This window comes from Phoxinus phoxinus (assembly GCF_949152265.1).
Source record: "Phoxinus phoxinus genome assembly, chromosome: 8".
Classification (NCBI taxonomy): Eukaryota; Metazoa; Chordata; class Actinopteri; order Cypriniformes; family Leuciscidae; genus Phoxinus; species Phoxinus phoxinus.
In genome coordinates this window covers 11,873,824-11,887,249 of record NC_136883.1, presented here as the reverse complement: position 1 = coordinate 11,887,249, position 13,426 = coordinate 11,873,824, and the positions used below count along the sequence as shown (strand labels likewise).

At 38.7% G+C, this 13,426-nt stretch overlaps 1 protein-coding gene across 3 annotated transcripts; it reads right to left on the bottom strand.

The window, feature by feature from the left end:
- Positions 1 to 1,477: 1,477 nt before the first annotated feature.
- On the bottom strand, positions 1,478 to 7,136 carry LOC307003428 (uncharacterized protein). Of its 3 annotated transcripts, none has more exons than XM_079621793.1 (14): positions 6,438 to 7,136; positions 5,884 to 5,951; positions 5,401 to 5,550; positions 4,439 to 4,519; positions 4,214 to 4,325; positions 3,972 to 4,107; positions 3,825 to 3,887; positions 3,681 to 3,707; positions 3,511 to 3,582; positions 3,344 to 3,415; positions 2,531 to 2,740; positions 2,214 to 2,374; positions 2,033 to 2,120; positions 1,478 to 1,871 (listed from the first exon to the last, which is right to left on the bottom strand). In XM_079621793.1, exons 6-12 carry the CDS (start codon positions 4,066 to 4,068, stop codon positions 2,295 to 2,297), a joined length of 621 nt encoding a protein of 206 aa, XP_079477919.1. In that variant the 5' UTR covers positions 4,069 to 4,107; positions 4,214 to 4,325; positions 4,439 to 4,519; positions 5,401 to 5,550; positions 5,884 to 5,951; positions 6,438 to 7,136; the 3' UTR covers positions 1,478 to 1,871; positions 2,033 to 2,120; positions 2,214 to 2,294. The 3 variants fall into 3 exon arrangements, with proteins under 3 accessions (XP_079477919.1, XP_079477917.1, XP_079477918.1); XM_079621791.1 differs by having other exon boundaries at positions 1,485 to 1,871; positions 3,344 to 3,418; XM_079621792.1 differs by lacking the exon at positions 5,401 to 5,550 and having other exon boundaries at positions 1,485 to 1,871; positions 3,344 to 3,418.
- Between the last annotated feature and the right edge of the window lie 6,290 nt (positions 7,137 to 13,426).

Genomic DNA, 13,426 nt, shown 5'->3' with positions numbered 1-13,426 from the left:
TCGCTAGTTTATCCCATATAGAACGTTGTGAGGACGTCGTGGTAAAGTTCAATTTTTTATAATCTTGGCTAACGTTCCAGAAACGTCGTGGGCACGTCCTCAAAAGACGTCGCTAGTTTATCCCATATAGAACGTTGTGAGGACGTCGTGGTAAAGTTCCATTTTTTATGATCTTGGCTAACGTTCCAGAAACGTTGTGGGCACGTCCTCAAAAGACGTCGCTAGTTTATTCCATAGAGAACGTTGTGAGGACGTCGTGATAAAGTTCCATTTTTTATAATCTTGGCTAACGTTCCAGAAACGTCGTGGGCACGTCCTATATGGGACATTTACTTTTTAGTTTTATATTTTTTTATATATTTTTTAATCTACATTTAATATTCAGATTTTATTAAGTTATCAGTGAACCAGTGGACCACATCTCTAACGTTCTCCTCGGGATAAGACGTATTTTGAGGAAGTTCCCATAATGTTTCTGAAACGTTATATATTAAAATATATTATATGTATTTTTAATTATTAAAAAAACAATAAATTATAAAAATGACTCTTCACGTGGAGTGGCGGCATTTTGCACATATGAGCGGGTCGAGCTTCAAAATGAGTTTTAAATTCATGAGATTTTTATTAATGTAGCCTAATGTATTAATTCTAGATGTTTATTTATGTAAATGCTGCTTGGCTGACTATGATTGGTTGAACATTGCGAGTCGCTTTCAAACCTCAAACACTGGAGTGGTTGCCATGGATACGGCGCGGACCACTGCAACTGACAAAAAGCAAAACTCCATCTATCGCTGTTGTTTTCACTACTTTCAGGTGAGTTAAGTCTAAAATCACACAAATAATACACACAACTGTTCTTGACATTTTTCTTACGTGTTATTGACACACATCTGTTGAATATTTACTTCATAGAAATAGTTTAGTGTCTTCGAAAAAGTCCGTTAGCATTTCAACCCCAGGTAACAATTTATGGTTCCCAGAACGTTCTGGGAACGTTCGTTTTTGGTTGCGGGAACGTTCGTTTTTGGTTGCGGAACGTTCCCTTAAGGTTAGGTTTTGGTTCCCATGGAAAGTTTTCTTAACGTTCCGGGAACGTTCGTTTTTGGTTACATTGCAACCTTTAGGGAACGTTCCTAGAACGTTCCCCTAACGTTGCAACCTTTAGGGAATGTTCCTAGAACGTTCCCCTAACGTTGTAACCTTTAGGGAACGTTCCTAGAACGTTCCCCTAACGTTGCAACCTTTAGGTAACGTTCCTAGAACGTTCCCCTAACATTGCCACCTTTAGGTAACGTTCCTAGAACGTTCCCCTAAGGTTATTTTTTACATTCCACTAACCTTTAAAAATCTAACAATGGTACCAATTTTATTATTACTTTAAACTGTCTGTGCATAAGCAGGAATTAATTATTATACAAGCAGAAATTAATTTATATGTTAGCAGGAATGAATGAACAGGCAAACTTGATGGGATTTAAAACTTTAATATAGACAATATAAAATTACAAAATACCAAAAATATAAAAGGCCTAAAAAAAAATACAAGAATAGAATCAGTTTTACAACTATACAAATAAAACAGAAATTTAAGTACAAAGAGTGTGATGAAGAGTGCAAATGTAGTGTGCAAGATGCATATTGGAATGATAATGTAATGTGCATTTGTTGTTGTGCATTTGTTGTTGTGTGTATGTATATATGTTGTGTATAAATGCAGCTTTGAGTCCAAGACAAATTTCACATTGAAAAGGGACAATAAAGTGAATGGCCAAAGTGGCAAAAATACAATTGTTTAATAAAAAATAAATAAAAAAAGAGCTCCATTGTCTTGACCGATCAGCCCTTCTCAGTCCTTCTCAGCTGGCCTAAAAAATAAACAAAAGTTTGATATGTCATACTGAGAATGAACACGTTGACAAGACAAATTGCCTTACTAACAACCCTGTTTTTTTTATTATGACAAATATTGATAGTTTTCCCATTCCTTTGATAATTATGAACATCACATAGAAGTATTCTAATTTACCGTCTGTGTGGGGCAAACTTCAGCACTTGCCCAATCAAGTCCTCCGTCTCTGCTGCAGTCACCGCCGGGAAGTTTTTCTGGAAGGCCGCTAGAGTAAAGTCAAAATGAAGTAAAGTTACAAGTCAAATTAAAACCTCCAAGCTAAGCATATTACTGATGTGAACAATAAAATAACACCTGCCTGTTATAACCCTGCAGATTGTCAGGTCCTGGAAGGCCTTCTTTGCCTTTCTGCCCCGCAGACTAAACTGTTTGATGGACGTCAATAGTTGCCACTCGCCGTAGCATGCGACGGATGGCAGTACCTCTGGTCGAACCTCCAAGAGTTGTCAGGAAAAGTTGCTGTAAAACATAGAAATACAAATTATACATGTAGAACAAAGTGGAGAGCTTGTACAATCTCATTTTGTAAGAGCCGTCAGTTCAGTTATAATGATATTTGAAGTTATGCAATTATATAGTGTTAATCTTAGGGCAGGACTATGGCAACCTAATTACCATTTTTTCCCCTCCTCTCCTGTTGACCGAGACTCCTGTCAAACTCCTCCAGCTCTGTGACTGTCGAGCAGGGCGACAGCAACATATCATCGACAGGAGCAGAGGGAGGTGACTGGGACTGGGAGCTCCTTAAGAGCATGAGCACCTCATCCAGCCTCTGCTCCATCTTTTCCATTCGCTGTGCCATACGGGTAATGGATGTCCACATGGCTATGGAAAAATTAATTATGTTAGTTTTAGTTGTTATACATTACTTGAATATGTGAACAACTTAAGGAACACGCCGACTTTTTGGGACTTTAGCTTATTCACCGTATCCCCCAGAGTTAGATAAGTCTATATTCTATATTCTCAGAAGGCGAAGCACTGCTACTTCTGGGGAGTGATTTGCTTGTAGCCCCTGAGAAGCCCCGTGGTGAGGAGCAGAGAGTTCGCTCAGAGTTGGAGTAAATCACTCCGCAGAAGTAGCAGTGCTTCGGCCTTCTGAGAATATAGTTCAGAGTATGTATATGATTAGAAGATGGCTGTCTCACATGTGACCTTGTTATTTGTACACGCTGTGACTATACAAATCACAACATGTAAATAGGAAAATGTTGCCATTATTTGTCACTTATAGGGAGCAGTATGCTAGCTGGAACTATTTACTTCCAGTATTTGTGCTAAGCTAGGCTAGTGGTGGGTGCGTCAGACAGAGTTACGGCACGCACAGAGATGAAGAGGGTATGTATGGACTTATCTAACTCTGGGGGATACTGTGAATAAGCTAAAGTCCCAAAAAGTCGGTGCGTTCCTTTAAGTGAGTCTTCTTACCTCTCATTTCCGTCTCCATGGCTGAGCCACCTCCCTCTGTGTGATGTCTCACCTCCCTCTGTGTGATGAGTTCTGCTGTTTACAACAACAAAAAAGTCAAGTTACTCTCAAGTTCCTTGTCATGAAATAGTATTTAATTGGAAATGGAAAATGCAAAGCCACTGTACCCTCAGCTTGCGTCATAATAGACCCATCCAATTCTGGGCGACCGGCTGGTTTTCTGTGTGGTGTTGACTCATCTAAAAAGAAAGTAGATATGAATATTGGTCACTTCATTTATGGTAGGTTTCTTGCAAATGGAGGAGGAAGAAAAAAAAAGAAGAAAAAAAAAACTTACATGCAGGTGGTGGAGGCAGCTGCGGACCTGAAAACAGGCAGGAAGAGACAAACACATCAGAATAGTCACATGATATGCACTAGGTTGAATGTCAGTAGTTCCATGGTAGGAAATATGACTCAGGTTTCTTAAATGTTAACTTACGGACAGGGCTTCCAGACACACACTCCATTCTCACACTCTTTCTCATTTGTGGAACAGATTCATCTGAAATAAAAGACCAAAAAATTTGTACAGATTGCTAAAAGAAAATTTTAATTGTGTAAATAATGTCTGTACTTAAGGTTTTACCATCACTTGAAGAATCCGTCATGAACCTCCTTGGGCGTTTACACTGCCTTTTGTGGACACTCGCATCGTCTTCCGTCTCAATGCTGGAAGTGTCCATCAGTCGCCGACATTTTTTTCATGGCTTTGTCATAGGAATCTACATTAAGAGAACAAAGTTTTTGTGAGACAGTAGCCGAACAAAGCAGTATTTCCATACAGAGAAAACATATTTATTTATATATAGTATAGCACCAATAAGTCACCTGTACACAGCCAGATTTTCTTGACTGCATTTTTGGCCCAGCTTTTGTTGGGCAAATGGCAGGCGCTGACTTGGGCCTTCATATTATGTGCAGTCCAGTAGCAGAGGATGGCCTTTTGGAAAAATGTACTTTATTTCAGATAATTTCTTACAGTGTGGTGAGGAGAACATTTAGAATGGTAAAAGAAATTATGAAGAAAAAGAAATCTACACAACAACTCCATACCCCTGTAGATCTGTCCACCCATGAAGATGGCACAACCTCCATAGCACTGTCTGAAAACTCAACAATCGTGAAGTTCTTCATCTGTTAAGAGACAGCAGCATTATTGGCATGGCATAGAGCACAACATAGATTGCATTAAGATTAATTTCAAGTGTATACAGCAAATACACACAATGAAAAAAGAATATTCAGTGACCAGTAATATTAGAAAAACAGAAATATAAGAATATTCAGTATGAACCATATAGAGAGATATGCATGTACATTATGTACCCTGTCATGGTTCATGGTTGTGCTGTAGACAGATATGGGGATAAAGTTGTTTGCATATGTCCTAAAAATCATGCAGGACTGTCAAGAAAATGTTGGTCTAAAATATTCACTAATGTTGTTCCTGGTCGTTTACATGCTTATTTAAATAGACGATGGATATATTTAGACAACCAAGGAGATGCAATCTTTGTCGCTCTACTAGCTAGTAAAGTCAGGTTAGCCTGCAGTTTCGTGAACAGAGCTTCTCTTAATACAACATACAATACATAATACATTAAGTTACAATATATCCGTTATAGGCTTTACAGCATACAACCCTCGGATGTATCGTAAGATAAGTGTTAAACCCTAACGTTAAACCCACATCGGCTCTTAGGGACATATAAGATATTAAGTTAACGTTCGCTACCTAGCTCCATTATACCTTGAACCAATAGCCCCGGCAGTTTTGGGAAACGCTACCGTTAATTACGTTAACGTTACACCCATGTAACAGGCTTTACAGCATACATAACATTACATACATCCCTCGGCTGTATCATAAGATAATACCATGGCTACAGGACCCAGAACAGTCATATGAACATACGCAGTACCGCAATATAACAAAGCCCCACGAGAAAGACGGCTTAAAGTTAAACCCCAAACCCTTGCATTACAACCATGAAACTGTAACGTATTTCACTTACTTTTTGAGAATGTGAAGCTCGATGGTTGCTGTTGTTGGTCGTTGTTGGTTGTTTTTCCAAGACTTCCTGAACGGTCTACTGAGTTCTATCCATTTCCTCCAGCCAATCAGGAACGTCCGTGTTGCGTCACATGCCTTGTCGTCAGCAAACCTGGCCAATCAGCATTTTAGAGGGTAATTTTAAACTAAAATGGAGTGTTGCTATCTCCGACCACGAATATGTTATTTCTTTCTTAAACATTAGATAAGGAGTTTGTTTTTTTAATGCACTGTTTAAACGTAAAAGTATAATGCTACAGTGTGTGACATTACACATCCGTATGTGCTCGAGTAAGCAGACCGATAACTTACTGCATCGTTCGAGCATTACGGACGGACATTACATCCACTATACAGATTATTTTATAATATATACACACAAATTGTGCTACGTTTAGTTGTACAAACATGGTTCAGGCAAACATACGTAAAAACATACACTTACCACAATGATGCTCATAGAAACACAGAAATGCGAACGGTCGGATCCACACATTTCCCAAAATGCGCTTTCTGATTACGTCGTTGTTTGGTGTGAGAAAAGGTGGAAAGAAGGAGAAAATTATATTGCTCAAGATTAGCATGTAGTGAAATGGCTTTTTTAATTTCACTGTTTTAGATTGTCAATTTCAGTAATAGGATTATGTAGACTATAGCTGTTATTGTCTGACCAGTTTCTAAAGCTGATAGAGGAGCGATCAGACACATTTAACACGGCATTGGAATGTCTGAAAATGACTGAATAGAGACGCATTGACGCCATTGCCACCTAATCAGAGGCCTTGCTTTGCATACATGCAAATAAGTGAGTGTAAAATGCCAACGGTACAGGAATAAATTAAACATGAATGTATTCTAACAGTGATAGCAGAAAAGTATTTTAAAAATATTTTACCAAACTATTATTATCCTACGTGAAAATCACAAACAGTGGGTGCAACGTGTGTATTTCTAAAGAGACGAAAATGAACTAGCACTATAACGTTAAGGGCTCCATACCTGTGCTCAAACAATTTATCTTGAGCGTCCATTTACACGAAACCACTGAAAGAAGACGGATTCCCAGGCAAGTTGTGTATCCAGAAGGACTTTGGTGTAAATCGCAGAACACGGAAGTCAGGACACAGGACAGGATTTCAATCGGTCACCTGAAAACAGAGGCTTGCCCCTACTGGCGTGGGGGTGTAACGGTTGAATTTGTACACTGAACTTAGCTACTTTGTTGGAAGTGAATTTTCTTATTTGTGAAAATCGTTCGATTGATAGATTCTTGTTTTAAGTATTTTCAACCAATACAGTTAAAAAAACGAAATCAGGCACAAAAGTATTGTTTGCTAAATTGATCAGTATATTCTTTTGATAATCTGCTTATTTTACTTGGATTTCATAAGACCAATCATTTTTGAGTGAATTAAATCAACTGACTGCAAACCTTTTATATGCTACGTCAAAAACTTAAATGGAGCTTGTTTAAATAAACATTACCAAAAACAACCAAAAACAACCAAACGGGAACGTTGTGTGGAGGTACAGTGCAACCACAGGAGAACGTTTTAGTTGGTTGGTTCCCTTAACGTTTAGGGAACGTTATAACCCTGAGGGAACGTTCCCTAAACGTTCGTTTTTGGTTTGGTTCAAACTAACCTTTAGAGAACCGTAAACTAACGTTCCCTAACGTTCCCTAAACGTTCTGTGTTAGTGGGGACCGTTTTCAGAAGAGCTCTTAGCTAGCTCTGTTAGGCTAACCTAAGCTCTTGGTTATAGTTTAGGCTTTTAATCACAACTTTATGTGTAGGTGAGATTTTTTTTGTTTGTTTTGTAAAGGATTTGCTGGCAGTTGAATGGGTGAGTGGAAATTGGCTAATTAATTTAACCAACTGATAATTTATCCAATATTAGTATTTGCTGTTTATCGATGACGTCACTTACACGGAGCCACTGATCTAGAATGACTGGATAGTATTAGAAATGTTAGAATGTAATATAAAATGTTTTTTGAGCATCAAATCATAATATTATAATGATTTCTGAAGGATCATATGACATTGAAGACTGAAGTAAGTTAATGATGCTGAAAATGTAGCTTTGATCACAGGAATAAATTACATTTTAACATATATTCACATAGAAAACAGTTGCTTAAATTGTAATAAAATTTCACAATATTACAGTTTTCACTGTATTTTCGATCAAATAGATGTAGCCTTGGTGAGCATAAATGACTTTCAAAAGCATTAAAAGTTGTAGATTAGCAACATTTAATAAAGTGCTTCTCTGTTTTAGCTGCCTAGAAGGACGATGAGGTGACAGTGCAGCTCGGGACAAGGAAGAGGAGGAGGAACGCGTAAGTTAGACAATTTTCTTATACCTTACTAACAAAAAGCTATAAACCTGACTACAATAGCATGGTACAATTAATTTATCAGCTTCTAGTGAATATATAGAGCGCGACCCTCCTCCTATCCGTGCCTCAGAAGACCCGCCTCCGCTGGTGGGGTAAGAAAGACACTCTTCCTCTTCTCCCACGGCGCTCCATCATCTCCCTCTGCCTCCTCAACACTGTCTGAAGGAGCGTTTACCACAGCTGGGACACAGTCAGGAATGAGAGATCTCAGATTCTCTCTGAGAAAGTCATCATGCTCATTTTCTTGAACAAAAAACTATTGATGTATATTTTGGTAGGTGAAATAATACAGGAGAGATGTTAGAAATCTATATATTTTTTATTTTAATTTTTTACATATCTTTACTCTTTACGAACAATATGTTTTTTTTTATTTGTTAGCTTCAGAGAAGCTCAAGGACTGTAGATCTTTGGTAATTGTCACATTGTTCAGGTTTAGCTACTGGTAGTGAAGCAATGAAGCACATCACCACCAGACATTTGTAGCCTCACATGACACTCAGGAAATAATTTAACCTATTTCTGCAAATAAAATTAATAATAAAGAAACTGCTGAATCTTTTCATTTTTTTAAGGTCTTTGTTTTTCCGCCAAATTATAAAGAGTATATGAAGAGTAGTATCAATAAGAGTATTGCTAAGTATCAGTGGTAAAATTATTATTTAACTACACCCATCCCTAATGATAAGACACTTTTTTCAATAAAAAGAATGCGTTTTAATAGTTGGTTACATTATTCATTGATTATGTTTTTTGATTAATTAATTGATGTTTCATTTCTGTACTCATAACTGTTTACTCGTAACATTAATGTTAAAAATGTATTGGCTTAGTAATTGTACAAAGTAACACTGAATAAATGCTGATTAATAAATTAATACAGTGTGGGTGTTGGGCCATTTTCTATTTAGAATTTAATAGGGGTTTGTATTGGTTTCCATTACGTATTGATCCCTAAATGTATTAACTGAAAACGATAGTACACAATTCCCTATAATTAGAATAAGGTTTTACTGCAGATGATGAAATGTTTGAGTTTATCAGTTGTATGTGGATTTCGAGGTTATGGATCAAGCACATCTTAATTCCCAGGACTAAAGGTGAGAAGTATATTAAACATAAATGTGGACGTATTATTTTGGTCGTTAGGAAGTACCAGCCACGTTCCAGCGACGTACTCCTATAACGTCGCCACGACGATTATGGGAATCACAAAGTTACGTTGCTGGAACGTTATGTGGTACGTCGCTACAACTAATATGGTCCTTTGATGTTACGTCCTCGCAACATGCCAGTTTGGTCATTGAGACGTCCTCGTCACGTTCCTGCAACGTACCACTATAACGTCGCCACGACAATTATGGGAATCACAAAGTTACGTTGCTGGAACGTTATGTGGTACGTCGCTACGACGAATATGGTCCGGTCCGGTTACGTCTTCACAACGTAACTGTGTTAGCTGGGTAGTTCGGAACGGGGCACGGTTCGCATGACCCGAGGGCACACTGGGGTACCTAACCCGAGACTACCTGGAGGAGGAGGTCTGAGTTTGGGTGCCGCGGTTCGCGTGAATATGACAGCAACACAGACTCGGGTGCGCACTTGTTCAGGAAGTAAAGTGACCTGCGCATGCGTTTTAGCTTATTATGATGTATTCAGTTAAATAAAACACATGTAAGGGATGATAGCGTTGATGATTTCCCTTGGAAACGAGCGAGAGTGAGCCTGCAGTGTATTTGCGCATTGCGCATGGAATCAGGGCAACAAATTTGGAAATCCACTCTCCTCAAAAAGAGTACGCTTGCAAGCAGCAGAAGCCCACCTAATGCGACACACGCACAGTAAACCTGTGTTGTTCACTCAACTGCGCATAATAGCTCTTCTCTCGCACCATTTGCTTGGTGTCAATTGGGAACACCTGGTGGCTCAATTAGATATCCAATGAAGGCTACATTTGGAGCCTCCTTCGAAGTCTGTGGCCTTCAAAGGATGCAGCCTTCACATTGGGACACAGCTAACGCGTACACGTCCGATAATGACACGTCCAATTCGCGAACTAATGACTCCTTTGAACCGTTTCATTTTAATGAATGGTTAAAACAACTGATCTTTCCAACACTGAACTCATGAGATGTCTGAATCGGTGTATAACTATCGGCAACACTCTACAATAAGGTTCCATTTATTACATAAATTACATAAAAAGTACAGTTTGCTTACTCAAGTGTAAGCTTTAAAACAATTAAAACCACTCTTTTTTTTGCCGAAAAAGCATATGACTACTTTTTTCCACACAGTGCTATCAGGAATCGATAAGGGAATCGTTAAAGGCATTGATATTGATGTAACCCCAACATCTCGCAAGAGATGTGGAGAACTCAAGAGGGCCACAACCACAGTGTGTTTTGTTGCAAATATAACAAAGTTTATTTCACAATATTCACAATGAGCACATGGGGTAATCAGGACTGGCAAAGAGAGAAAAAAAATTGTTACCGTTGACCTGGTCTGGAATCGGTCCTTCTCCACAATCTTCCTCAGGGTCCGGTCACCTCTTCTCGTCGTGCAGCGTTTTTTGCCACACTTTTTCCTTCCCACAGACTTCCCACTGAGGTGCCTTGATATAGCACTCTGGGAACAGCCTATTCGTTTAGAAATTTCTTTCTGTGTCTTACCCTCTTGCTTGAGGGTGTCAATAGCTGCGTTTACATGGCTCAATCCGAATGAAATCAATCCGATTAAAGAATCCGAACAAGGTGTTTACATGGACGACAAATAAAGTAATCGGGTTGATGTGCGCGTTTACATGTCACAAGCTTTACATCTGATTTGATCGTTTTAGACATACGCAGTTACGCACAAGTGCACAAGACGATTCCCGCCGCCGTTCCACGATGCGCATAACAGCCACCCTCTTACCATTGCTTTTTTTTATTTATTTTTTATCAGATTTAACATTTACATACTCCAGCTGCTAATTAGGAGACGACGAGCGCGATATAGATATATTTGCTTTACTTATTATTTATTAAATCCAGGCAATTGGTTGATGAAACATTGATTAAAATTAAGATACAATTAATACAAAACGAAATTCACTTTAAAGAAAGGCTTTGTGCTTTCTGATTGAGGTCTGTGAATGTTTTAAAGCATCTTTTAGTGCCGATTTCAGAGCGGTCGCGTCCATAACCGAGAAGTGTCACGTCCGTAACATTGTTTTTTCCTCATAAATGCGAACACGAAAAATAAAATAAAATGAATATTTTATGTTCTGTGGAGCTCGTTTTATTTTTTCTCACGTTTATATTAATTTCTGCTTAAATACTGAGTGCATGGAGGAATAGCCTATTCCGCGCTCAAGCACAAATCTTGCCGCAAAGCACCGGCAAAAGCAGACTAATGATAATATGTCTGAAAAAATAATGAGGCATTTTTATTGTTTTTTAATAAAATATATATTTCTAAATCAGTGTCGGCTCCAAACATATCTACTACATCTCCGCTGTAAAGTGGATGCGCCTTTAGAGAGAAATGCACCTTTCATATGGATTACAGCCTAATCAGCCGGTATTTGCTTTCGATTCAAATTTTTTTGTTTAAAAGTGGACATTTCGAGCTTTAGGCTATATAGAAATATTCATCATATTTTTGAGGCTATACACTGTACTTCAGTTCATTATTGAAACGCACTACAGTTCACGGAATGGAGATAATTATAGCGCGCCCTGTTTGTTTTATTTTATTTTACAAAAGCACAACGTTTTCTTGTTATTGTGAGTTTACCCAAATAAAAGTACTTGCGACTGATGCATTATTCCTTTCTGTATGACCAGAAAATATTGAGTATTTAAAGTTGTTTCCACTGTTGATAGGAAAATGCAAGTGTTTAAAGAAAAAATTATGCGTCTCTGTCCCCCAGCACATTTCAAACCAAACTGACGGCCATGGGTGCGAGCACCAATACCATTGACAATGCGAGTCGCAATCGTACTGTATAAACTCGGTAGCTGTCATTGCACATGCGCATTCCTTTCAGATTTGGTTTTCAGTCCGATTAAGTGTTTACATGTTCTCTTGATCGGATTACAAAAGGAATAAACCACCCCTTTCAATCCGATCGAAATTTCAATCGGATCGAGCTCAATCGGATCAATTAAGGTGTTTACATGAAGGTTTTTCAATCCGATTGAGCCTTCAAGGGTCCATGTAAACGCAGCTAATGATGGCCTTCTGGACAGCAGCAGTCAGGTCAGCAGTCTTACACATGATTGCGGTTTTGAGTAATGAAACAGGCTGGGAGTTTTTGAAAGCCTCAGGAATCTTTTGCATGTGTTTAGAGTTAATTCGTTGATTCAGATGATTAGGTTAATTGCTCTTTTAGAGAACCTTTTCATGATATGCTAATTTTTTGAGAATTTTGGGTTTTCATGAGCTGTATGCAGTGTTGTGGGTAAAGCGTTATAAAGTAACGTGTTAGAGTACTCTAATTACCTTTTTCGTGAAATGTGTAACTTAACGCGTTAGTTTTGTGCGTTAAGTAATCAGTAATTTTGTGCGTTAAGTAATCAGGAACTTCGTTATTTTTAAAAAAAAGTAATCCGATATTTTAAGGAAAGGAAAATCCCGAATAAAACAATTTCCCCAGGATCAAGACAGTGTTTCTGCGCTTCAATACCCCACCACCCTCCAGCGAACCCGTGGAGAGGCTTTTCAGCCTCGGGAGTCTCGTTTACATGCGCTTCATTAAGGCACACGCGCGCGGTCTCTTGCTCTCTCTGCTGTGCACGTATGGCGTTATTTTCCTGTCAAATGTCGAGAGCGCATTATTGTAGCGCGAAAGTATATTAATATAATGTGCGAGCGCGAATCTCTCTGCTCGCGCACGGAATATAATGCGCGAGCGCGAATCTCTTCCCGCGCGCGCGCGCTCTCAGATATACGCTGCTCTTGTAAGAATTTTCTCTGGGCTCGCTCAGAGAATATGCCTGCACTTAAAACCTGTTCAGTGCCATCGCGAATCTCTCCTCTTCGTTTAAAGTATGTGCTCAGACTGTGACCCGTGCGTTCGCGCATGCCTAAGTACTCTTCTCTTCCATTTCTTTCTCTTTGCTCTTGGCATAAACGCTGTCAAAACGGCAACAACCAATCAGAAATAGGCTTCAACGACTGACCAATGAAAACGCGACATCGTACATGGAATCTTATTGGTTGACATTGAACCGCAGTTCAATCAAGACGAGCCGAGATGGATCCGCCGAATCGACGAGTTTTATTTGTTTTGATGTTAAATATGTCAAATGTATCTTAAATGTCTGGGAAGAGGGCGATTGGATTATTTTACATATAAATGAATGACCTAGACTGTCTATCTGCACAATATGTTTTGTAAAAATGGGTACTCCAGACAAAGTTATCTGAAAGGAAATGTTACAGGCCTGGATTTCCCGAAACCTTCTTTAAATTATTATACCTTAAGCTAAAGCTATATCTAACGTTAATACGTGTTTCCCGAAACGTTCTTATTTAATTATAACTTCTGTAAGTCATTCGTTAGTAAGGTTGGTCTGGACCACTCTTAGCTATA